The sequence below is a fragment of the Sardina pilchardus genome, chromosome 20 (genome assembly GCF_963854185.1).
Source record: "Sardina pilchardus chromosome 20, fSarPil1.1, whole genome shotgun sequence".
NCBI lineage: Eukaryota > Metazoa > Chordata > Actinopteri > Clupeiformes > Clupeidae > Sardina > Sardina pilchardus.
In genome coordinates, this window is record NC_085013.1 from 21830585 (window position 1) to 21858084 (window position 27500).

At 48.4% G+C, this 27500-nt stretch overlaps 1 protein-coding gene across 1 annotated transcript in view; it reads left to right on the forward strand.

Moving 5' to 3' along the window:
• Positions 1-27500, forward strand: part of nid2a (nidogen 2a (osteonidogen)) — a 49253-nt gene that overhangs the window by 14039 nt on the left and 7714 nt on the right. Inside the window, 12 exon segments of the mRNA XM_062523582.1 lie at positions 1311-1511; positions 3329-3556; positions 11100-11246; positions 14104-14232; positions 16797-16922; positions 17314-17550; positions 18194-18421; positions 20381-20617; positions 20828-21055; positions 22834-23061; positions 26413-26637; positions 26991-27163. Of these exon segments, the coding sequence (XP_062379566.1) occupies positions 1311-1511; positions 3329-3556; positions 11100-11246; positions 14104-14232; positions 16797-16922; positions 17314-17550; positions 18194-18421; positions 20381-20617; positions 20828-21055; positions 22834-23061; positions 26413-26637; positions 26991-27163 (2387 nt within the window).

The following is a 27500-nucleotide window of genomic DNA, read 5'->3' on the forward strand; positions in this document are numbered from 1 at the left end:
CAAACACACTACCACCACAAATAGAATTAAATTCTGTGGGAAACACTGGGTTCTATATAGCACCTTTATTCTAAGAGTTCACTCTCACCCCACCAGGGAGAGAGGTGATGTTGTGTTTCAGTCGTGGTGACGGAGTGTGTTTTGGCATGTTGTCTCATGCGATATTAGTCACAGGTACTCTGTTTGGAGTGTGTGTGTTCTATGTGGGAGGCTTTTTGTCAACACATGATATGTGTGACATTAGGAGAGAGAATGCCAAAACTCACCACGACGGTGTGTTTATGTGTTGCCATATATTTCAGAAATGTGGAATCTATGAGGCTTAATGAATAACAGATTGGATAGTTTTGGTACACACACACACAGACACGTACACACACACACACACACACACACACACACACACACACACACACACACACACACACACACACACACACACACACACACACACATACACACACACACACACACACACAAACACACACACACACCTATAGAATGTCCTTGCCCCCCACACACATGGTACCGCAGCGTCCCTGGTAAGACCTTGGTGATGTCAGCGTCGGAGGTTGTTAAATCATGTTGTGTGTTGACTTAGCGTATGCCCCCATGCTGCGGGACTGCTAATGTACAGACATATTTGCGCACGCATGTAAGGCTAAGTGCACGCCCGGCCTCACAGCTGTGTTTTCCCCCTGATACCTCCAGACTGAACAACAGGCCCTCCACCCTGCAGCCTAATTTAAATCAGGTGCTCTCAAGCTCTGTGTTTAGACTTGTGTGTGCGAGGAAAAAAAAAGCCAGTCGCTACCCCTCCCCACCCCACACACACACACACACACACGCACTCTGGTTGTAGTGCGTAAGACGTGCAGGTTTTCACCAAGCACCATTACAAGGGCCATAACTCTCACGTGTGTTTGATCTGCGCGAGTAAAAATTAGTAGTGAAACGAGAGCACTTCAACACGCCACTTTTACGACTCACAAAGTGCCAATGAGGGGCTCAAACCAGGAAAACATGTCAGGGCCAACCTTTCATTCTCTCTCTCTCTCTCTCTCTCTCTCTCTCTCTCTCTCTCTGTTTTTCTCTCTCCCTTTCATTCTATTTAACTTTTATGTCCCTTTGTGTTTTAATGCCTTTCTTTTTCAATGCTTCTCCACAGTTTCTCAATCTCTCGCTCCCTTTCTCTCTCTCTCTCTCTCTCTCTCTCTCTCTTTCTCTGCATTTTGATGTCTTTCTCTCCCTTTCTCCACATCGTTCTCCATCACTCACTTTCTCCTGTTGTTCTTCTACCTGTCCCTCAGGTGCGGAGTTTATTCGCCATGCCGATGTCACCTTCTACCCTGGGAACGAGCGCCTGAGCATCGTCCAGATCGGCAAAGGTCTGGACGCCGAGAACTACCTCACCGTGGACACCAAGCTCAGCGGCAGCGTCCCCTTCATACCCCCCGGGGCAACGGTGCAGATGGAACCATTTAAAGTGACCTTCCAGTACTACCCCTCAGGTACCCCCTCACCCCCCCTGCCCCCCCCCCCCCCCCCCCCGTTTGGCACATATGTGCATGTTTTTTTAGAATTATAAAAATAATCACCCGGAATACTATTTCTCTGATTCCCTGGTGGGGTGACTATTAATTCTGAGTAACGCGACACCTATGAAGTAGATCTGGTAAAAAAAAGTTTGATCACCGTTCCATATCCATGCTTATGAATGGTAACTATAACAACCATACTGTAGTAGGACGACAGTTGAGACTGGAAGCAGTCTTCGCAACAAGTCAACTGCTAACTGTCCATGCTTTAGGTGTTAGGGCCAAAGAAAGTTGTACAACAAACTCAACAAGTCGGTTTCTTTTTAAATAGAACCTCCGCTGTGTGTCGGCAAGTTCTTTGTCTCCCCTCACCCTCGTCCATTAATTCCACACAAGAGGACACCTTGGCGGCCATTATCGTTTACTATTGCACACTCCAGCTCCATACCCATTTATGTTGTTTTCCTCAGATCTTTTTAAAACTATTCCTACATTCCTCTGCAGTGATCACCATTTTTAATTTGTGTGTTAAACATTTTTATTTGCGCTGTTTTTATATCCCCAAATCCCCTTCTACAACCACAGTCAATTTGGCGTGAGACGTTTTTAAACGTTAATCCATATAATTTTATTTCACATCACAGCATGTTCTCCACTAACTCTTAAGTCAGGGGCCTCACTGTGTTTTCATAAAGTCAGTTAAAGTGTTTTTAAAACAAAACTATATAACTTTATTGTCCATTAAAGTGGGAGTGTTTTTTCCAGATGGACACAACCTTGAAATTAATACCTCACAAAAACAAGCGTTTTGTTTTGTCAGAGCATTAGCAAATTATGTTGTAATGTTGTGAGCTAATGGGTTTTGGTAGAGCACTTTGGAGCAGCCAAGTGCGCTGCAGTTTTAAGTAAAGGTCCTTTAAAGTTTAGTACATTCAGGAGGACTACAGTTTAAGGACCTTTCAAGGACTCTTTCAGCGACTCTTTGGAAGCCTGTGTGTGATAACGACAGGGCACTATCCTTCCCCTGGAATCCAATCTGTCATTTGTGTGAGAGATAGAGATCGGGGCTACGAGAGCCTCGTGGGCTATTAAAAGCAACACACACAGTGACTTCAGTCCCTCGACTTCCTTTTAAAGGAAGCGGTGTCTGTGGGCCTGATGAGTTGCAAATACAAACTATTACTCATTTAAACAATATGGAGCCCCTGCTGTTTCTTCCTCGTCAAAGACCATTTGGTATGAACAGTTTGGGTCAGTCAAACCGTGGATACTGAAAGGGTTACCAATTGCCAGTAGAGCCGAATGATTTTGGAGAAAACAATAAAACTTTCTTGACAGATATTGTGATTGCGGTTTGATTTGCAATATCTTTTTTGAAAGTCAAGCTTAAGTTATATTCAATATTCAACATTTCACTTGAATTTGGGCCACAATCACAATTTGTGAGCATGCATTAGTTTAGCACACAACTAATTGCCGTTGTTCAAATGTGATTACATATACATTACATTTATTCATTTAGCAAATGCTTTTCCCCAAAGCGACCTACATATGTGAAGAATATGTTACATGGGACGTATTGTATCACAAGGTCCATTTTGATTAAAAATGGATTCATTGTACAGCCCTAGTTCCTTGTGTTTGATGAGTGTGGACGCATGTACGCATTATGGTTCATGTGACACTCGTGCTCGTTCTCGTTGTGAAATGTGTAATTGTGTCTTTGCAGTGGCCACCTCCATGTCCGTGCGCTAGTTCTCGTTGTGAAATGTGTAATTGTGTTTTTGCAGTGGCCACCTCCATGTCCGTGCGCGAGTTCACGGTGGTGTCGGCAGAGAGCGGCGCCGAGACCTTCTCCTTCCAGCTGCGCCAGAACATCACGCACGACTACTGCCGGCACGGGCCCCGCAGCGGGCCGGAGACGCTGGAGCTCAGCGTGGAGCGCGTCTTCGCCATGTACGTCAAGGAGGAGCGCATCCTCCGCTACGCCATCACCAACAAGATCGGCCCCGTCGGAGGTAGGTCGGACACACGGCTGCTGCTCCCCACGGAAAGGGCTCAGGGGCTCAAAGTTCTCAGGTGCAGTGCTGGAATGCCTGGAACTAGTTCTAGTTTAAGTAGTTTAGTAAACGGTTACACACAAGCAGCTTTGAAAATGCTAACTTATGCTAATTTGGAAGCGCTTCTTACTTAAAGGAAATCTCTGGCAATTTTTCACACAGATCTCTGTTTCTCCAGGTCACTGAGTACTAATGGTACGAAAAACAGAGATACCAAAGATCTATGTGAATAATCACCAGAGTTCTCATTCAAAGCCTTGAGAGATAGAGGCACAGTCTTGACAGATCCCAGTTATAGTTCTAATCGTAACAGCAACACTGGCCCTCTGGCAGCTGCTGGACAGATCTGGCTCCTCTAAGAGAGAACATGGCCACTGCCAGCTGAAATAAAGGCTGGGTATTTATTACGAGTGATTAGCCAACCCCCATATGTCTGTGCGAAGACTCCATTGTGTCGTAATATTCTATTCTATGTCGGGCAAAAGTTGCAGCAAAAATCCAAGAAAAATAATTATCCTCTTGTGTACGGTTGCTTTATTCAAACAGTAAGAGTGTGTGTGGTGTGTGAGAGTCTTGAGAAATCCACTCTCTGACTCACTCACTCTCAGCTCTGTCTCCTTCGGTCACACTGAATACTGTCGGTCTGGGTTTTAGCGCTATGTGCTCTGGCACTGCGGCTAACTTAATATCCCTGCACTTCCTGCCTGCTGTTGTGTTGTGGCGCGGGAGCGGAGGGAGCGGAGAGAGGGGAGCCAGGGCCTCGTGTTCAGGATGGCATGTGTGTGTGTGTGTGTGTGTTTGGGATGGCTGCTTTATTAACGCGCTGAGAGACGGGCCGCTGAGGAATCTGGTCCCTGTGGCACGAGGGCATGAGCCCCCATGACTGCAGCTCCTGTTGTTGCCCCCCACCACCACCTCTGCCCCCCCCTCCGCCCCTCCACCCCTCCAACCTTCTCTCCGTCTCCGCCTCCGTCTCGATCTCCGTCCGTCTATCCCACGACCCGCCGGAGGCCCCGAGGAGACTCCGTCGTCACGCCACCTGTTGCCGAGTGCTGTGGCCAATGAGCAGTGCTCCACCCTGCACTAGAACTAGCCGCTAACCCGCTAACCCGCAGACACAGCTGCTCGCCGGAGAGTCCCTGGCAGTAAACAAGCCTGTGATTTGTGTGCATCTGACGCTCATATAGACACAGTCATAGGCAGTGTGTATAATGGATATTCTACGCAGTGTATATGTAATGGATATTATATGCAGTGTACTTAATAGATATTACATGGAGTGTCTATATGATGGATACTATATGCAGTGTATGTAATGGATATTTGCATGCTTGGTGGAGTGTGTCGTGTTCATGCAAAATCACTCTGACATGGATATTCTCCTCGTCAGCTGTGCACCAGCGTCTTGTATTCGTCTCTGGGTCAGCATGACATATGGGGGAACTGGGCCCAGTCGGTGAGGGTGGTCAATCTAAATGGCCGCCATTAGCTGAGAGGTATTTGTCCCAGCTGTGAAGTTTTAGCATGTGAGAGAGGATGACAGGAGAGTGGGTGGTGGAGAGAGAGAGCTTTGGGATTGTGTGTGTGTGTGTGTGTGGGTGTGGGTGTGTGTGTGTGTGTGTGTGTGTGTGTGTGTGTGTGTGTGTGTGTGTGTGTGTGTGTGTGTGTGTGTGTGTGTGTGTGTGTGTGTGTGTGTGTGTGTGTGTGTGTGTGTGGGTGGGTGTGTGTGTGGGGGGGGTGGAGGGGGGGGTCTGGGGGGGTGAATACATTGTGTAATCTAATAGTGGCTTGTTGGAGGTTCGCTGGAAGGGAGAAAACCAAGCACAGATGTGCTGCAATGTAGAACCCCGAACCTGAAGTGACCCCACATCTGACGCAGTGGACAGACTCGGAGAAACAGTCCAGGACGGAGATGAGAAGATGGGGAGGGTAGTGTGTGTGTGTGTGTGTGTGTGTGTGTGTGTGTGTGTGTGAGTGTGTGTAGGGGGGTGATGTTCGGCCGGTCATTCCTCTTAATTTGGAGAGGAGGGGCGGGGAGGGGAGGGGGGGTAAGAGAGAGAGAAGGAGGAAAGAGATAGAGTGGGTCAGACAGAGTGGGAGGATGAGAAAGACTTGTAGAGCGAAAGACAAGAAAAGAAAAGAGTGAAAAAGAAGGAAAGAGAGAAAGAGAAGGAAAGAGATAGTCAGCTGAGACTACGGTGGGAAGAGAGGGAGAGAGAGAGAAAGAGAAAGAAAGAGAGAGTCAGCTGAGACTACCGCGGGAAGAGAGAGAGAGAGAGAGAAGAGAGAGAGAGAAGAGAGAGAGAGAGAGAGGGAAAAAAGAATGGAGGGAAGGAGTGAGTGAGCGCTCCCAGCTGGTGTGGGAGACAGTTATGGCGTGCGTGAGTGATGTTGTCAGTGCAGTTGAGCAGACGTGGTGTTATTATGCTGCTTGTGCCGTAACACAATCCCTCCATGACAGATTTACAGAGCAGGGGGGGACGTGGAGGAGTGTGTGTGTGTGGGGGGGGGGGGGGGTGTAGAGGGGTGGTTTTGGGGCAGGATGGGGGATACAGGAATGTCTGTACCGTGATGTCATGGGAACCGGGGGCGATGGTGGTGATGGTCTGGCGAAGGTGGTGGTGGGTGGTGGTGGTGGGTGGTGCGGTGGGGAGGGGTGGAGGGGTGGAGAGTGGTTGTTCACAGCTGGTGCTGCCTGTCTGTCTGTCATTGGGAAAATTGGGACGTTCAAGTGGAGTAATTTGGAGGAAGAGAGAGATGTAACCACTCGCACCGCAACATGAGCAGCGAGACAGTCCACCAGCATGCTTTTTGTCTAGAATTTGTTAGTCACTGATTGGATGTGAGCTGTGGTCATATCCAGTGTATTAGCTCGAATACACAGGCTGTCAGGACTTGTTTGTTGATTTTGTACATTACTTAGAGTCTATTTAGACAAGCTATTTAGAGTCTATCATTTCAGGCAAGTGCAGTGACCCTTTATAGATCAAATCACGGCTGCAGTAAAGGCACAGATGTGATGCGGCGACGTCAGAGTGGGATGAAGCAGAGCAGCTGACGTTAGTTACGGCTTCTCCACTCCAGCACACCCAGGCCAACAGGTCACTCTCCCCATCTGAATCAGCCATGTTGCTAACTCGTTATTACACTGTGGTCACTGGTTATCTGTCTTACCTGTTTGGAGAGATAGAGAGAGATGGGGGGCTTACGGTCATCATGCAGTCTCGTTAGTCTGGGGCTGGGGCATTCTTCTGTCGACATGTGTGTCACAGTCTCTGTGTGTTTCAGTCTGTCTGTGTGTGTGTGTGTGTGTGTAAATGAGTGTGTATTCATGAGTGTTTGAAAGTGTATGTGGGCATGTGTGCACATGCGTACTATGGATACTATATGTGTGTGTGTGTGTGTGTGTGTGTGTGTGTGTGCATGAGTACATACGTGCATGTGTGTTTGTGTGTGTGTGTTGTGGGGGAACATCTGTGCCGAGTGATGTTTGTTGTGGTGTGTTGTGGTGTTGCGGTGTGAGAGTCTGGGGCCTAGTTGAGTGAGTCATGGAGGGTGGTGGGGATGAGTGCAGGAGTGTTGGGGATGCCTCAGCTGGAGCTGGCCTGACTCAGGCCCTGTTGGTTTGGCCCTGAGCCCTCAACCTGAACCCCACATCACACAGGTGGGGAGACAGGGAAGTCCCCATACTTAACGCAACACGACAGCCTTCTGGGAAATTACCTTACTTGCCGACTACTCCAAAGTCAGACTAGAGGATAGCTCTTCGCTTCTTGCACCAGTTAGCCGATAGCCCCCTTTTAGCTCCCTTAATAAGTTAATTTCCCCCAAAAAGTCGGCGTGTTGCTCGGAGGCAAAGCAGAGTCTTGTGGGTGAACTCTGGACGCAGTCTGTTTTAATCACCACTGCTTTGGAAAGCTTTACCACTGAAGCACATTGGGGGCCATTTGAACCTGTGTGGGTGTCCCATGCATGAGTTGGAAGATGGGTCATATGGCTCGAGATCTCAACAGGAGTAAAAGCATAAATACAATAGATAATAGAATAAAAAGATGAATTAAATGAATAAAACACTGCAAGGACCACCACAGCCGTCTGTGTGTGTGTGTGTGTGTGTGTGTGTGTGTGTGTGTGTGTGTGTGTGTGTGTGTGTGTGTGTGTGTGTGTGTGTGTGTGTGTGTGTGTGTGTGTGTGTGTGTGTGTGTGCGTATCTGTCTGTGTGCCTGCTCCTCGATCCCATGTCTGTGCTCTCCCGGTGAGCTGGTGCTGGGCTGTGCCTGTGTGTGTGTGTGTGTGTGTGTGTGTGTGTGTGTGTGTGTGTGTGTGTGTGTGTGTGTGTGTGTGTGTGTGTGTGTGTGTGTGTGTGCTAGCAGAGTTGTATTCCCATGTCTGTGCTCCTCTGTCTCCTGGTGAGCCCAGTTCTTTAACACCTTTAATGGGCTCAGGTTCTTGGAACTGTCCCGTAACACCAGCACATATGGTACCATACCACACACACGCACACACACACACACACACACACACACACACACACACACACACACACACACACACACACACACGTACACATGCCCACATACACTTTTAAACACTTATGGATAGACACTCATTTGCACGCGCACACACAGACAGGACAGACACAGACACACACACACACACACACACACACACACACACACACACACACACAGGAATGTAATGTACACATTTGTTAGGTGGTGTGAGTGTGTGTGTGAGAGAAGAATGGGCTTTCCCCTGCAGGCATGACAGAAGTTTCCCACCTGGTGTCTTAACACTCTCCCCACCCAACACACACACACACACACACACACACACACACACACACACACACACTCTGGTCTCCACCCCACAGATCTGTCCCCTGTCTGGTCCCTTTAATTATCCCTGTTAAAAAGAGCCCCCCACCCGGCTCCCACCCCCAAAAACACTCCGCTGTTAGAATCACTCATCCTTTAGTTTTTCCACTTAACCCCCCCAACACACACACACACACACACACACACACACCCCCCTCCCTGAGTGACTGTGAAGGGGGACCGTCTCTCGTCTCTCTCCCTCTCGCACTTCAAACAAAAGGCTTCCTGTCTGCCTTTGATAATTGGCCAAATTGGTCCCTGGCCTGGGGTGAGCACATCAGGCTGGGCTTAATGTGTGGCTCACAGGCTCACATACTGAGAGAGAGAGAGAAGGGGGGGGGGGGGAGGGATAGAGAGAGAGAAGGGGGAGAAAGAGAGGGAGTGAGGGAGAGAGAAGGGGAAGAAAGAGAGGGAGTGAGGAGAGAGAGACAGTAGGAGAGAGAGAATGGGGGAGAGAGAGAGGGAGAAAGAGAAGGGGGAGAGAGAGAATGGGAGAGAGAGGAAGAGAGACAGAAGGAGAGAAAGAGAAGGGGAGAGAGAGGGAGCAAGAGACAGAAGGGGTTGAGAAAGAGAGAGAGGAGAAAGAGAGAAGGAGAGAGGGAAAGAGAGAGAGGGGGAGAGAGTGAGAAAAGAGAGGAAGGAGAGGAAGAAAGAGGAAGAGAGGGAAAAGGGTGAGAGAAGGAGAGGAAAAGGAAGAGAGGAAGAGGAGAGGAGTGGGTTGGGTTCTAGGCGGTTCCCAGGGCTGCTGGCCCTTTGTTGTAGCTTTGGTGTCGCTCTGTACACGGAACACACAATGGAACCCAGTGTGGTCGGAGGCTCCGCTTCAGAACACCCGGCTGTGCCCACAAAACACCCTGCGGTCACCCACCAACACACACACCCACACACACACACATTTACGACCAGACCATAAGAACAAGTGGTCTTCTCTTTATCCGCCACCACTCCCATTCCCACACACACACACACACAGACACGCACACACATACACACACACACACACACACACACACACACACACACACACACACACACACACACACACACAGACACACACACACACACACACACAACGTTCCCAGCAGAGCTGCACACCAGAGGAACATGAGAGGAACAAGTGGTCTCTCCTAAATGCCCTAATGTTGTGTTTGCCCCTGTGTTTCACAGGCCATTTCTTAAACATGACTAGCATTCCAGGTCAAGTGCTTTGACCTCTAAGGGTCGCGCCGTGATGGACCGCTTAAGGAACGGCCGCACAGACCCCCCCACTCCCGTAGGAAGGAAACGTCCCCCATCTCCCCCCCCCACACCCGTCCCCCCCTCTGCCCTGGCCGTGGTGTTAACAGCGCTCTAAGTCTCGGCTGGCATCTGTCACTGTTGGGTTAATGGTAGGCAGCCATGCATTAGCCTGAGCGCTCGTGGACTGTTTGCGCTTGACGTGGCCGCCGTGGTTTTAAAGGGCCCATTTGCTGCCTTTGTGTACGTAGCCTGTGCGCACGGGTGGAGATGGAGGGCCCTGGAGTCCACTGGGGATGTGGAAACATAGCGTGTGTGTGTTTTTATGTGTGTGTCTGCTTGTACTGTACAGTATATGTGTGTGTGTGTGTGTGTGTGTGTTTTTGTGTGTTTGGTAACTTTGTAGTAATTGTATTGTACAGTATGTGTGTGTGTGTGTGTGTTTGCGTGTGTGTGTGTGTTGGGTGCGTGTGTAAGTGTGTGTCTGCTTGTGCTGTACAGTATGTATGTGTGTGTGTGTGTGTGTGTGTGTGTGTGTGTGCTGTATATGTGTGTGTAAGAGTGTATATGGTAAGTTTGTCGTTAAGAGGACTGTGACTTTGACTGTGCTGAGCCTCAATCACACAGCGCTGGGCTAATGAGGAACTGGCTCCCCCAGCTAGCCTGGCCTGCTGGTCCCTTCTCTGTTATGACTTTCATTCATTATGAGTTGTTATGACTCCGTCCATTCATAATATTTTGCCGTCATTCCCCAGGTCTCTAGTATGCGTTGTGCTTATAAGGGAACATCAAACGTGACGAGAGACAGAGTGTGTAAACATGCGAGTAGTGAAATGTTGTAAATTCTGGAGATGTTTAGAAGGAAGGCCTCTTCAAAGGATACTTTTAGGAATCGCCTAATTTTTGTCTCAGGTGTCCTGAGGTACTAAACAGTCCATTTATAGGGCAATAAGGGCGTGCGCTGAGCACTGGTTTACTTGTGGCGTGCCGCAGTATGCTTCTCTCTCGCTCTTGTGTCTGTACTCACTCTGTATTGCGCTCTAAGTAAGATATGTGATGATGAAATAAGTAATGATAAGTACAATGGAGTAATTATGTACATTTTGCATTGTATATACTTATGTATTTTATTGCAGAATGTACATGGTTTGGGATTAGGATTAGGTTTGAGGTTAGAGTTTGTAGCATATTTTATCATATGTTTTTACTAAAGAAATGCACAGTGTAGTTTATAACATGCTTTAGTACACTGTAATAAGCATACACCATACTAAGTTCTTAGTAAGTAAGCCAATACTAAAAAAGTATTGAGATGGTAACTCATACTCTTTCTCCTTCTCTCTCTCTACCTCTTCTCTCTCTATCCCTTTCTCCCCGGGCGATGACAGCGGGCATCCCTGATGCGGGCGAGGTGAACCCCTGCTATGCGGGCACTCATGACTGTGACACCACTGCCCAGTGCTTGCCAGGAGAGGGACAGAACTTCCAGTGCCAGTGTGCCACTGGTTACCGTGGAGATGGACGCAACTGTTACGGTAGGATAACAACAACAACAACAGATTCCTTTCTGGGTCCCTCACTGTTTGGCCATTAGCAGCTATCTGGCAAGGCAAGGCCTGGCAAGGCAAGTTTATTTATATAGCGCAAACAATGCAATAGCAATAAACAAAAGCAAAAAATAGTAGATAGCAGCATAAAGTATATAAATAAAGTACAAAAACATAGAATGATTAAAAGACAAACAAAGAGTGATTATCAGGATGTGCGTTCAATCCGTTAGCAGAAAACATCTGATAACAGTTTGCCCTTAAGTCTTAGATTTGAAACAGTTGAGGCGTTTTTAATGCCATACAGAAGTTGGTTCCAGAGCTGAACCTCATAGCAACTAAAAGCTGTGTTAACATGTTTTTCTTTGGTTAGCTGAAACTGAAGAGACAACCAGTTGTTAAGTTGGTCAATACATTGGCAAGAAATTCAAGGAGACCATAGTCATTAGGCTTCTTTATTTCTTTTCTCCTCTCTCTCTCCCTCACTCTTCCTCCCCTTTACCCACTGTGTCTGTTCACCCCTCTCTCGCTCGCTCTCTCTCTCTTTCTCTCTCTCTCCCTCCCTCTCTCTCTCTTCTCTCTCTCTCTCTCTCTCTCTCTCTCTCTCTCTCTCTCTCTCTCTCCTTCCTTCCGGTCCAGTCTCTGCTCTGTGCTTCCCTCTCTGTCCCCCTCATCCCTGAGGCATCCCTCAAGTGCTCGTGAACGCCTGCCAGAGCTCTCACACACTCTCTCAACTTTGCAAGGCTGTCTCTCTCTCTCTCACACACACCCACACACACACACACACACATATATATATACACACACGTACACACACATGCACGCACACACACACTCCCACACTCCCATACACACACACACACACAAGATATACACAGACACTCAAAACACTATGTACTAACTGACACACACACACACACACACACACACACACACGTGCATCCACCTCTCCACCAGGAGACTGCGTGGCTGTCCCAACATCACTGGTAGTAATCCTCTCTTCCCCCGTGTTATTTGCGGAGCGGAAATGCCTGCCTGCATGTGAAGGGCTCTTCTCAGCATATGCCTGAAGGTCTTCACATGGACAAGAGAGAGAGTCTCTGGACAGCGAGAGGCCGACAGGGGAAGGAAGGGGCAGGGGGACAGGGGGTAGAGCACGGAACACAGAACGTGGAACACGGAATGCAGAACGTAGAGCAGAATACAGTGTAGCATTCCGACGCTCTCTATGACTGCGTTTACATGCACTTTAGTATCCCGGTTATGAGGCTTATCCCGGTTTCTTTCGGAGTACTCCACCTAGCATAACCGGGATACTCAAAACCCGGGATACGGGCTTATCCGGGATTCTGAAATCGGGATATTATGTTTACATGTGCAAATGCAAAACCGGGATACTTTAAAAATTCCCAATCATAACCAGGATACTAAAGTGCATGAAACACTTCAGTCTATGTGAGATTGTGACAGAGAGGATGTACAAGGGTGTAAACGCAGCCCAGAGCCCAGAATGTAGAGCTGAGACACTCCGCATGTAGGAGAGGGAGGGGGGGAGGGAGGGGGGGAGGGAGGGGGGGGGGCAGATCAGAGAGCAGGGGTATTATGGGTATTTCATAAGTAAAGCCACAGCGCTCTCTCTGGTAAGTCACAACCACTTCAGAGTGGGGACTGTGAGTGTGTGTGAGTGTGTGTGTGTGTGTGTGTGTGTGTGTGTGTGTGTGCGCATGTGTCTTGTATTTGAGAGGGGTTCAGGGTGGTTTGGTGGTAGGTCTGAGCGTGTGTTTTGTATTAAGGGTACTGATAGTGGTGTCTTTGGGGGTGTTTCAAGGATAGGGGGCTGTGTGTGTGTGTGTGTGTGTGTGTGTGTGTGTGTGTGTGTGTGTGTGTGTGTGTGTGTGTGTGTGTGTGTGTGTGTGTGTGTGTGTGTGTGTGTGTGTGTGTGTGTGTGTGTGTGTGTGTGTGTGTGTGTGTGTGTGTGTGTGTGTGTGTGTGTGTCTGTTCGACACACACAGCTGTTGGCTTGCAGCACAGGCCACCTGGGATGTTCTCGTTTGAAGAGGGGCGAGAGCTGAGCCTTAGCACCTTCTCTCAAAGCCGGCTCTCTGTCCCCACAGCTGTCTACTACCACTACTACTACACACACACATACACACACACACACACACACACACACATAGACACCCCCGCACACACAAACAGACACACACACACACACACACACATACAGATATACAGGATATGTAGCACTCATGAGTACACACACACACACACACACACACACACACACACACACACACACACATAAAGCTCTCACCTCATGAGCAGGGTGTTACTCTGATGGGATCTGGAGCTGATATCCGGGGGCTGAAGGGCATCTCATTGTGTGTGTGTGTGTGTGTGTGTGTGTGTGTGTGTGTGTGTGCTTGGGTGGGGGGATGTTTTGGTGGCTGGGCTGCAGCTGAGTGTGTAATTTCATCACCTGTTCCCACCCCACCCCACAGGGCAGGTAACAGGGGGTCAAGGAATGGGTAGGACCCCTCCCCTGCCCCATAATTAGCCTGATCAAAACCAGCTTCTCTCACAGCTCTGAATAAACACACTGAAACATCCACTTAGCTCACACACACATGCACACACACACACACACACACACACACACACACACACGTTAGCAATAGCATCAACATCATTAATGATAATGCAAAATGCATAAGCTTATCAACAGTTGATGATATATAAGGTGGAACAAAAAGTAAAGAGCTGTGCGACAGAAATAACAACATTACATTTATGTTTATGTTTGTGTGTGTGCGTGTGCGTGTGTGTGTGATTTCTGTCCCCTCAGACATCGATGAGTGTGCGGAGCGTCTGAGTTCGTGCGGTGCCCACTCCCAGTGTGAGAACCTTCAGGGCAGCCACCGCTGCCTGTGCCAACCCGGCTACGAGTTCGGCTTCGATGGACGCACCTGCATAGGTGAGAGTGGGGGAGTCGGGGAGGGGATCATCTTCATACAGTCATTTCCTGTGTATCAGCCGCATTGTGTATAACAGGGCAGCCACACCAGGCGCCTAACTGAAGCGTTCCGTTCGCGACGCGTAAAATCCATTTTAGAAGATGGGTCTATTTTTTTTTTAATGTACGCACCACTGTCACGTCTGGTGTAGCTACTTCCATTGATTATAGTGATTATTAACTGCTGCAGCATTACGGGTCGCGAACAGAACGTTTCAGTTACGCGCCTGGTGTAACTTCCCTGTAAGCCGCAGGACAGTTTTTTATGCCAGTTAAAAGAAACAAAACCATATTAATGCCATATCAACTGCCCCCGTATATTAACATTATAGAGGAAGATATTTTGCAAAATCAATGTTTAAGCCGCGGCTAATAGTTGAGAAAATTACAGTAATCAGCTCAATCACATTGCTCCTTTGCTCTTAGATGGAGGTCCATTGCCCATTGCATTTTTTTCCATTTCAATTCAGTTGTTTGGCAAACAGTTTGACCAAATCATGTATGTATATTGAGCATCTATACTGAACATTCACAAAAGTATGTAGGACATTCACAAAAGTGTGTATTTAATTTGTTAGGACATTCACAAATGTATGGCTCGTCAGAAACCCCCCCACAAAAAAAATCTGTTTACACTCTGGCTCGGACCGTGCAGTCGCATTTTATAGAGAGCTGTTTAGGGATGTTGATGAACTGAATATTTGTTGATTTGGCCATTTCATGTGAGTTTTCTGTGTGCTGTGCTTGGACGCATGAATGTGGATGTGGGATTGCTGGTGTTTGCTGGTATCATAACAAACAGACAAACTTGGACTGAAGCCTGAAAGTCCTAGATTGCAGAGCGGCCACATAGTATTTGTTTCTTTTAATGTAATCCAAATATTTACAGGAGATCAGTCGTACCTTTCCTCCAAGTTACAGCTGTGGTGAAAGACGTCGTCTGAACTAGCGAGTCTAGGAAGTCTAGGAAGTCTCTTTTTTCACTATTATTTTTCCTGCTAATAAAATCTCAAGAGAGAAGCATGAATGGTGGAGCTGAAAAATAAAGCAAGTCTTTGATACAGGCTATTAACTTCTAATAGGTTAGTAACGATGGGACTGGCAAAACAAATTAGAGTTGTGTGTTTGAGAGATGTGAAGAGCGTGTGTGAGACAGAGGCCCAGTGTTAATGCAAGCACACACACGCACACACACTCTCACTCTCTCTCTCTCTCTCTCTCTCTCTCTCTCTCTCTCTCTCTCTCTCTCCCTCTTCGGAGTGAGTTAGGGCTTTCTGTAGGTGAACAGACTGAAGGGAAAACAACAGAGAGGAGGGAGAGAGAGATTGAGACAGAAAAGGAAGGAGGGAGGGAGAGAGGGACTGAGAGGGGAGTGAGAGAGAGATTGAGAGAGAAAAAAAGAGGGAGAAGTGAAAAAGTAAAGAGAGATGGGGGGCGCTTGGGGTTGCAGGGGGAGGTGGAGTTGAAACAATGGGCCAATGTTTGCACCAGGGGGAATGTGTGTAGGAGAACTCCAGCTGAAGGTTAAGAAGGGGTCAAAGGATGGTTAACTCTTCCCATGTCCCGCTGGCCAGGCAGACGTCCATTAACCCTTCAGCCCTGCTCGTCTCTCTGCATCTCTATCTGGAGTGGACAGCCCTCATCTGTCCTCATCTCTCCTCTGCTCTCCTCTCCTCTCCTCTCCTCCTCTCCTCTCTCTCCCTCTACTCATCTCTCCTCTCCTCTCCTCTCCTCATCTCTCCTCTCCTCTCCTCATCTCTCCTCATCTCTCCTCTCCTCTCCTCCCCTCTCTCCCTCTACTCATCTCTCCTCTCCTCATCTCTCCTCTCCTCTCCTCTGTTCATCTTTGTTCTTTCTCTAGTCCTGTCGATATACTTAGTTGAATCTGTGGCTGCCCTCTCTCATCATCACTTTTTTCTATCCTCCTTGCACTCAGCTGTGTCTCCTCCGTGTTCTTCCATACATATATATACAGTATATCCATCTGCAGATCTGATGCATCTGTGTTAGGGAGTTGTGTAGAGGTTTCTTTAGAGACGTGACTAACGTTTGGTTATACAGTACATATGCAGTTCTGATGTCTCTGTGTTAGGGAGTTGTGTAGAGGTTTCTTTAGAGACGTGACTAATGTTTGGTTATCTGCAGTTCTGATGCATCTGTGTAAGGGAGTTGAGTAGAGGTTTCTTTAGAGACCTGACTAATGTTTGGTTATATATCTGCAGTTCTGAAGTCTCTGTGTTAGGGCGTTGTGTAAAGGTTTTTTTTAGAGACGTGACTAATGTTTGGTTATCTGCAGTTCTGATGCATCTGTGTAAGGGAGTTGAGTAGAGGTTTCTTTAGAGATGTGACTAGCGTTTGGTTATATATCTGCAGTTCTGATGTCTCTGTGTTAGGGAGTTGTGTAGAGGTGTCTTTAGAGACGTGACTAACGTTTGGTTATATATCTGCAGTTGTGATGCATCTGTGTTTAGTAGAGGTTCCTTTGGAGACGTGACTAACGTTTGGTTTATGGACTGCTTGTCCAGATATGGACGAGTGCCGCTCCCAGCCCTGCCACGCTCAGGCCTCCTGCTCCAACTCGCTGGGCTCCTTCCTCTGCCAGTGCCAGGCCGGGTACCATGGCAACGGCTTCCAGTGCCACCCTAAGAGTGGTAAGTTGCCCTCGCTCGCTGCATGATCAGAATGGTTCTAATGGCGGTCTGAACCCACTCATCCTGGTTGCCATGGGAAAATGGTGGAAGCCTGTTCTTGCTGTTGTGGTCTTAACTTAGTCTGTTCTGGATGGAGAGAAAAAATCCCTTGAAGTGCAAACAGTACGCGCAGAAAAATGTGGAAATTAAACATATACGCATTTGATAGGCTCGAATGGCATTGATCAGAAAGAATCAAAAAGAATTTGATTGAAATTGTGAGCTTATGTGAGTTGAAGCCAATTGAATTGATGAGGCGCTGAAATGAGTGGACTGTGACTAGGACAGGACTAGGTTTAGGACTAGGACTAGAATAGGACTGGACTGAACTGACTGTACCTCGTGTTCTCAGGAGGTTCCGAGCGTCCCAAGACCCACTGTGAGCGCCACCGGGACAGCGTTCAGGGCTCTCAGGACGGCTTCTCTCTCGGCGGAGCCTACGTCCCGGACTGTGACGAGTCGGGTCAGTACCGCCCGCTGCAGTGCCACGGTTCTACGGGCCACTGCTGGTGCGTCGACGCCCAGGGCCAGGAGAGAGTGGGCACCAGATCGCCCCCTAGCGCCCCACGACCAAACTGCGACGAACCAGGTGAGAAGTGTTCTTCAGAATTTGGAATGCAGAATAGCCATTTGGAAGCACTCTAGAACTCCCCAAGCCTGCTGCTGCAGCTTCACATTACCATTCCTCCTTCTTGAAGGCTAAACCAGGCGCATTACCGAAGTGTTCCATTTGTTGACCGTATGCTTTAACCTTTAGCTTCCGTTATTATCAGTGCCTACACCAGATGTGATACTGACACATACATTAATAAAATGAGACTCTTCAACACCGCGCTGGGTGCAGCCTGAGTGTTAGTTCATTGATCAGGTTCTTCTGTGTTTATTTTATGACTCAATTATGCTTCAATGGCCAAGTATGTTTACTTAAGGAATTTTAATTTGGCGGTTGGTGAGTCTAGCAAAAAATATGTATATGCCCCAAATCACGGAGAACAACCTTCTCACCTTGTTCCTGTCACCTTTAACTGTCCTACTGTATCTGAATAAAAGCAAAAGGCCCTATGCTTTTAAAAAAATAAATAAATAAATAAAAATAAAAAAGCAAAGAAACTACTAGACTTTATTGTGACAGTTGATCCAGACTGTACCTTAGTCATATGTTGGGTGTGAATGTAAACATTAATGGCAAGATTGATTAACACCCCTGTGGTCCTCCACTCCCTCCTCCACAGAGCGCCCGGAGCAGCCCAAGACCCAGTGTGAGCACCACAGAGACAGCCTGCAGGGCTCCCATGGTGGCGTCGGAGCCTTCGTCCCGCAGTGTGACGAGGCGGGTCAGTACCGCCCGCTGCAGTGCCACGGCTCTTCGGGTCACTGCTGGTGTGTGGACGCCCAGGGCCAGGAGAGGGCGGGCACTAGGACCCTCCCGGGCACCCCTCCCACCAACTGCGACGGACCAGGTGAGAGTGCACTTTAATTATCTGGTGATATGTGGTGTTTTCAAGGCCAGGCAAGGCCAGGCAAGGCCAGGCCAGGCCAGGCAAGGCCAGGCCAGGCCAGGCCAGGCCAGGCCAGGCAAGGCCAGGCAAGGCCAGGCAAGGCCAGGCAAGGCCAGGCAAGGCCAGGCAAGCTATTTTATTTATTGACCACATTTCATTCGCTAAGGAAATTCGATGTGTTTTACACCATCAGAGATGTAAGCATAAAGCTGATTCATTTATTTTGCTGATATGTGGTCATGTCAAAGGCGAGGCACACACACACCTAGCATTTATTTTCACTAGCCACTTTGTCTATTCATTATGCAGTATTCAAAACATGAAACTTCACAAAAATGTAAGAATGTCCTTTCCCAGTACAGTATGTGTATTGCCCAAATCCAATGTTTTACATAGCTTACATAGTTTGGCATTTGTAAGCATGGAAAAGAATGGTGTTCATTTCAGTAATTCTAACAAACATTGAATTTAGATTGTTTGTGCTGGAACACTGTATTTAGACAGTCCCGGGAAACACTCCCACTAGGAACCAGGAGCCCAGGAACACTCTGAAAATTAGCCACACCACAGAACCTTGCTGCTGCCTGCAGTTCTGCTTCCTCTCCCTGAGTTGTGAAGGGCTCTTATCGCAGGAGGACATTTAGCTGTTAGCGTTTCTCCTTACTTTAACAAAACTGTTGTTCTGACTGCAGACTTTATTCAAGGCTGACAGTGTTATGTTAATTAGCCTGTTCTCCAGGTTGTTGTTAGCAGTACATAGGTGAAAAGAAACAGTTGGATAACCCTAACCTTTACCCTGTCAGTTCCATTGTCATTACGGATTGCCAGACACATTGTTCCTTTACGGATGCTCGGGAATTATAGGAATTATCTCAAGGTAAAATTTGGACAAGATTGGTCCTGACACACAGACAGTTTTTTGATGCTCAAAAGCGAAAGATCACGAATGACTCACGTTGGCCTTGTGCCTCAGACGGCTGCTCACGTTCATTTCGGACAGAAAAAAAAGTGTTTGTGTTTCAAAGATATCCTGTGTGCATCTGGTGGCGTATGTAAGCCTTCCATGAATCATCTGTCATTCTCCGAAAGCCCCATGTGTTGTATATTTATTGTCTGGAAATGCTTATCTGTCTGAGAGAGGCAGTAATTGCGCCCATTAAACAGACTATACCATCTGTACAACTTCCAGATGCCATTGTAGTGTAGATCCAGCAGACTTCTTGAAACCCTCAGAAAGAAAGCGTTGGAGTGGGTGGGGTGGGGTGAGGTGAGGTGTGTGTGGGAGGGGGGGGGGGAGTGAAAACATGCCTTGACCCTGTGAAGGAGATGTTAATGGAATCTCTCTCTGAGCTGAAATAACACTCGCAGACCTGTCAAACGGCAACCGCTCCAGTGTCAGTGTCGAGCCGAGGCGTTCTGAGCTTCGTCTAAATCCTCCACCCTCCACCGCCAGTCCAGCCCTAACGGAAACACGCTGGTGCATGTGTGTGTGTGTGTGTGTGTGTGTGTGTGTGTGTGTGTGTGTGTGTGTGTCTGGCGTGGACCGAGTGATGTGGACGAGGAGCCTCTGGTCTCGTCGGCTTTGAGCTCTCCACACGCAAGACCACAGCCCAAACCCAATCTGGTTTTGTTTCTTTTCATCAGGAGTGTTTTGTCTGGACAGACGTTAAAACCTCAGGGCAAGTTAGTAGGCTGTGTGTTGTGTGTTGGGGGACCATAGTGCTGTGGTTCGTGTAAGCTTCCCATTTCCTCTATGATCCTCAGTTCCTTGATCTGAGTCCGCTATAGCGTTCGCTTTACGTCTCCTCTGAAGTTCTCCTTGGCGCCTCACCTGGTATTTTCTGTGTTGGGTTGCTGTTTCCTGTTGAGTTGTCCGTCCATCTTCTTTACTGGGCGTCTGTTTCCTGTTTTTCTCCTCAGTTCGCCCAGAGCGTCCCAAGACCCAGTGTGAACACCACAGAGACAATTCTCAGACTTCTCAGGACGGGTTCCCGATTGTCGGAGCCTACGTGCCGGACTGTGACGAGGAGGGTCAGTACCGCCCGCTGCAGTGCCACGGCTCTACGGGTCACTGCTGGTGCGTGGACATGCAGGGCCAAGAGAGAGCAGGCACCAGAGCGCCCCCTAGCGCCCCACGACCCAACTGCGACGAGCCAGGTGAGTTAATACCTGCCCAAATGAAGCCAGTAGAAGAAGGAATGAATCTAACTGAACTGGGCTGAGCTCAATCAAATTGACCTGTAATTAACTGAATTGAAGGAACTGAGTCAAAATAAATTGAATCAATCATAGGGGTTAAACTGAAATACGTTGTTAAAGACGATGAAGTTGGACTTTGAGTTGAATCGTCTTCTTTTGTCCTCTCAGAGCGTCCCAAGACCCACTGTGAGCGCCACAGAGACAGCGTTCAGGGCTCTCAGGACGGCTTCTCTCTCGGCGGAGCCTACGTGCCGGACTGTGACGAGTCGGGTCAGTACCGCCCGCTGCAGTGCCACGGTTCTACGGGTCACTGCTGGTGTGTCGACGCCCAGGGCCAGGAGAGGGTGGGCACCAGATCGCCCCCTAGCGCCCCACGACCCAACTGTGACGAACCAGGTGAGAGTGCACTCAAATATGGCAGTTAAGTACGGGATAATGGACGACACGACGTGCGGTTATTCAAAGTTAATGCACGTTCTAGACGGTGATACGGCCCGACGCGAAGCGGAGGGACGTTCCGTCTAGAAAAGTGCATTAACTTTGAATAACCGCACGGCGTGAAGTCCATTATCCCGCTTATTCCACTGTTGCCATTGCGTTGTGTTCGTTTCCGGTGCTAATATAAATGTTTTAATCGCTAGAACTGTATTGTTTGTAGAACTACTTTTCCCAGACACATTTCAACTCATTTCTCAAACTGCGGTTACTAGTTCTAAATGGATGGTTGCTATGGCCAAAAGCCAGTCGTTAGTTCTAATCTCCCGTTGTCAAGCTGGCATATCCCAGGATTCTGATGAACGTTAACTTTGAAAGATTGCTATTTTTCTTAGCCTACTACCACCTAACTAGCTAAATGACACCTCTGTCATATGCTAAACGTTACTATGATCTGAACGTCTGTATTTTACAGCTTGTATGTAACGTGACAGTGCATTTAAACTTCACAACGAGTTTGGCGAATTAATATTCAAGTGCGATAAGGTCAAAAACAATGGAACTACTTCATAGCCGTGCGTATATCTAAAGTTAATGCACACCCTTATAGAACGCAGGACAATGGGGAACTCAACCGAGCAGTGGAATAAGGTATATTATACAACAGATGGACCAGGGGCGCCTGCAGAAATTAATGCTATGATACGCACACCCTCTCTCGTTGTTGACGCGCCTTACATGGACAACTCCAGTAACTCCAGAATACTCCAGTAATGCATAATGTACAAAACTGTTGTAGGAACATGCCAGAGGCTTCAAAACCTGAGAGTACTAGAGAGCCAGAGAGACAGGCTTATATTTAACAACTCAGCAATTATTGCTGTACATCGTCAATCCAAATACTTCATGGAGCTACACTAGAACAGGGATCCATGCTGGTTGATACCCGAAATAGTCAATGGAATGTGGTACCCAACCAACGGCAATATTGTCTTTAGTTCTTCAAATGGGGGAAGAACACAGAGGCTAAGGCTATGAGTTCCTAAAATACTTCCTAGTGTTGAAAGGTTCTCATAATTGCCGTTTTTTTTTCAGATTGGTAGGGGTAGGGTACGCGAAAGGTGTTAAATTCCTTGTGTTACAGGTTGGGGATTCCCATAGTGGCCAATCTACAGCCAACAACCAACATATCTACCCTAGCTACAACCTAGCAACCATCTCAATTATCCTAGCAACGGCCTAGCAACCATCTCAATTACCCTAGCAACAACCGAGCAACCATCTCAATTATCCTACCAACAACCTAGCAACCACCACAAGAATGTCAATAAGGTGAAGCAGACAACGTAGCAACAAGGCACAGTTGGCTGGAGGCAGTCACAAATGCACAGCATGTTGTACCCAGGATCAGTAATGGCCCTCACACACGATACCACATGCTCTGGCAGTAGCCTGAATGCCCAAGCAAAGAGGCAAAGAACCAAAAAACCAAAGCAATAAAAACAAAATAACCATCAAAGCAACCTCTTGTGCAAAAAACAGTTAGCACAGTCTGCATGTGTAGCGTCAGCTGTGCATAGATCAAAGACTTTCAATGGCATAAAAAAAATGAGCACAGATTTTCAACTCAACTGAGATACATTTTATGTACCCGTCCCGTAGCAAGTTTGATGCACAACCTGTTTCTTGCTGCGTCTTGAATCGTCCTCTAAAGCCATCCACTCCCTCCTCCTCCACAGAGCGCCCAGAGCGGCCCAAGACCCAGTGTGAGCACCACAGAGACAGCCTGCAGGGCTCCCATGGTGGCGTCGGAGCCTTCGTCCCGCAGTGTGACGAGGCGGGTCAGTACCGCCCGCTGCAGTGCCACGGCTCTTCGGGTCACTGCTGGTGTGTGGACGCCCAGGGCCAGGAGAGGGCGGGCACCAGGACGCCCGCGGGCACCCCTCCTACCAACTGCGACGGACCAGGTAACACAGCAAAACACAACAAAACACAGCAAAACAGGACAAAACACCACAAAACACAGCAAAACACAGCAAAACATGACAAAACACCACAAAACACAGCAAAACACAGCAAAACAAAACACGACAAAACACAATAAACAGGGGCGCTGTGGCTCAATTGATTCCTGTGCCCGTGCCATATTTGGATCCACGTGCCCACAGGGACCCGGGTTCGAGTCCAGCTCGGGTCATTTCCTGTTCCCACCCCATCTCTCTCTCTCTCTCTCTCTCTCCCACTCACTTCCTGTCACTGTCTCCACTGTCCTGTCAAATTAAAGGCGTAATAGGCCCACGCACCACTCAAACTTCCTCTACAGTCATTAAAATGTCCTTTATGGCCCCAGCCGTGGCGCAACTGGCTGGGGCACCTGCACCGCACGCCGGCGACCCGGGTTCGATTCCCGCCCCGTGGTCCTTTCCGGATCCCACCCCAGCTCTCTCTCCCACTCGCTTCCTGTCATTCTCTCTACTATCCTGTCCAATTAAAGGCATTAAAAAAAAGCCCAAAAAATAACCTTTAAAAAAAATAAAAAATGTCCTTTATTTCAGCACTCTCTGCACCCTCATCAGAGTTATGTACTCTATAGCCAGTACGTACTGTAACATAGAATGTACATCTTGATATTGCTATTCCAACATTGCCTATCACATCAGCTTTGATATATCACTCTACACTGTGGAGTATTACTCAAGTGTAAACCAGCAGTGCCTGAGATGCCTCTAAAATATGCAGAAGACAGGCCATGTGCATCATCACACAAAACACCTGGCTTCCCAGTAGTAGCCCACTGCTGAGCTGTGACCCTGATATGAACTCTCGTAGAGTTCTCACCGTTCCCAAGGCCAGAATACCTGCGTGGACGACGTCTCTGTGTCTTGTAAAATGTCACTGTCAGACACCGTAGGGACGGACCAGAGGAGACCTCCTAGCAATTTCGTGTGACACTGAGCACAGGGATTTCAAACCGCTGCCAGATGTCGTATCAAAATAAACCAGTGCGGTCGCTGGAGCGTGGAGGATCCTCGGCGCTGTAATTAGCTAATTGGCCGCTCGTAGGACATGCCCTTAACACCTTAATTTGTAGCAAACAAACAAGGACGAGCTCTCCCCCCTCAGCCTGTACTTTTAGAAGATGACACGGCACAGCCGGAGCAAAGCAGGGCGGTGCGGTGAGGCCTGCCTGCCCACGGACGGACGCTTCACACACACTCCGGGGCGGGTGGACTCTTCACACTCCGGTCCCAAATGCCATCTTTTCTTTCCACACTCCCACAGAACTCCCCAATCACTTTTTTTTACCCCTAAAGTAGAAACATAGCCTTGAACTTCTGAGAGGAGGGGGGGGAGGGGAAAGCTAAAAGCTAACATAACATTGTGGAATGGAAGGGTTTGGGGAATAATATGAGGGTGCAGTGCTGCTCCCCCAAAGTGAGTTTTCCTGGGGGGGGTTTATGTGCAGAGAGCCCCTTTATTTGCATCTCTCTGTATACAATATGTTCAATGCTGAGGAGATCCAGACCTGTGGGATAGATAGACAAGAGGGAGAGGGCAGATTCCCTCTCAGGCATGGTGTGTGTGTCTGTATGTATGCGTGTGTGTGTGTTCTCTGCATGGCGTCGTGTGTTTGTGTGTGAGAGAGAGGGGGTTTTGCGCAGACACTGAAGGATTAGCGTCTGTTTAATTTGGGCTCTCAGTGACTGGAGCTACGACAGCACACATCTCACCCCATAATGTCAACCCCCCCCCCCCCCACACACACACACACGCCACTTACACACCCACACCCACACACACACGCCACTTACACACCCACACACACACACACACACACACACGCCACTTACACACCCACCCACACACACACACACACACGCCACTTACACACCCACACACACGCCCACACATTTCTACCCCCCCCCCCCCCCCCCCCCTCTGCACCACCCGGGCAGCGCTCTGGGCAGCTGTGCAGCTTATCTCCCCACAGCTGTCCTCCCTCAGCACTCAGCCCTGTGCTGCGCTGCGTCGGCCCCTACGCTCCCTACGCTACGGCCGCCTCCGCTGGGGCCCGCCTGGGGCCCGCCTGGCCCCCGACCCACGGGGGGATCCGCTAATGCAAATATATGACATTCCTCTGGACAAACACGCCTGGCCCGGGGCAGAGATAGTGAAGGTGTGTTATACAGAATATTCCGCGACCCCCCCTCAACCCATGTCACCCCCCCCCCCCGCCCTCTCCTGCTCACACCCCTGCCCCCCCCACCCACTCACACCCCCCACCCGATCCCGCTGCGTACTGTGTCTTAAAATATCCGTCTCGTTCCCAAGATCTGGCAGACGTTACATTTTTCACGTGGCTGCACACACCAGCCTACACAGAGTGGGTTTGAGCCTCCCAGTGGAGTCCAGCGGAGTCTCAGGCGTCCTCAAGCCGCTCCTCCGTGCCATTGTGTTCAGGTTCAGCAGACCTGTTTATATGGAAAACTAAACATTAACGCAGTTTACGGACAAGGAGGATAGCTAAGGACCTCCATTCTGTGAGATGATGTCCTCTGTTGAGCCTATGTGTGCGCTGTATTAGGTTAGTTATGTAGGCACGCATGGTTACTTTACAACCACTAAGTGCCATACAGGGTAGATTAATGACACTGATGGGTCTGGAGGGGGCCTTCTTCTCTTTAAACACGAGGCTGAAATGATTAGTTTGCTTAAACAGGTTCAGTGCAGAAATGTGGTGTGATCTTTTGAACCTGATCTTTTTCCCATGAGAAAGAAACAGCGCTTGGGTATTCACTTCTAAGTAAAGCTAAATGGCTTTCCATTTAAAAAAAACTGCTGTCTGTTCAGTTTATTACACATATGGAATACCTTGTTGTAAACCTGTCAACTCACAGTGCATTAGCTCAAATTTGTTAGGATATACACACGGTAGCTTGTTTAACAGTGTGTCTAAATATGGCACATCTTGTACAAATATGTGATGTACTGTACACACACATCTGCAAATTTACATTTTACTAGTTCCAGCCCTGATTTAGTAAACCTCATGGACACTTAAGTTAGTCGGAGTGTGGATATATGACTAGATTGTGTAGGTCTACTGTGAACTTGCTTGACAAAGTAGACTGAAGTGTACTAAAGTTAGCAAACAGAACCCAAACAAGTCATCAATCATTTCACTTTCATTATCTGTTTAAGTCGTTTCAGACAAAATCGTCTGCTGAATGCTTTAAGCTTAACTTAAACATTGTATTTATATTCTCTGTGTGTGTCTGTGTGTCTGTGTGTGTGTGTGTGTGTGTGTGTGATGGCAGTGCCACCGACCCAGCGTCCAGAGACGGTGTGTGAGCGCTGGAGGGCCAGCCTGATCGAGCACTACGGCGGGCAGCCGGACCCTCGTCAGTACCTGCCGCAGTGCGACTCGGCCGGCGAGTTCAACCCCGTCCAGTGCTACGGCGACAGCAGCTACTGCTGGTGCGTGGACAAGGATGGACGAGAGGTGCCCGGGACCAGGTCCAACGACGCCGTGAAACCAGCCTGTAAGCACACACGACCCCTGAAGCACTCTCTCTGACCATCCTAAACACACACTCAGATACAGTAGGCTATAAAATGGAAATAAACATTTGTTCAGTTCACACTCTGATGTAGATTGTGAAATTCAGACTTTCTATGTGCTGTATTTGTAGTTACAATATGTACTGAGGGCTTAACACTTAATATTTAATACTTAAAGAATAGATAAAGAGCTTAAGAAAATACTTGGTATGCTCATGGGTCTGTACCAAATTATCAAAATTATTTATTACGATTTCATAACATCACGTAAAGGGTTATGTCCTATAATAAAAGTGTTTTTAACTTTCCAAACTATCGGCCAATTGCTGTGCAGGTATCCCTACTGTGGCTCCTCCCACCCAGCGTCCACTGCCCCGCCCTGATGTGACTCCACCCCCGATTGGGGGCGTGTCCCTGCTGTACGCTCAGGGGCAGCAGATTGGTGCCCTGCCCTTGACTGGCACCCGCATGGACAAGGACAAATCGTCAGTGCTGCTGCAGCTACACGTGAGACTCTACCACTCTACTAGGCTAATGGAATGCTATGGGTGCTTCTCAACATGCTTCCTCAATCCTCGATGCTCGATCCTCGAGGGGCGTTCCCACTGATCTATAACTAACACTGGATAGACTATTCCATTGTTGCCGCCCCATCATTCTGTATGTAGTATCAGTGAGGATCGAGGCCCGAGGAGCGAGAGAGGACGTATAAAAGCCCAAATGAGAGGCACCCAATGTACAGCCACGTTAGGATGGGCTAGTTGCCCGACTGCAAGAGAATGGGCTAGATGCTTGTTGCCCGACTGCAAGTTGCGCAACATTTTAATTTGTAACGTGGAGGTTT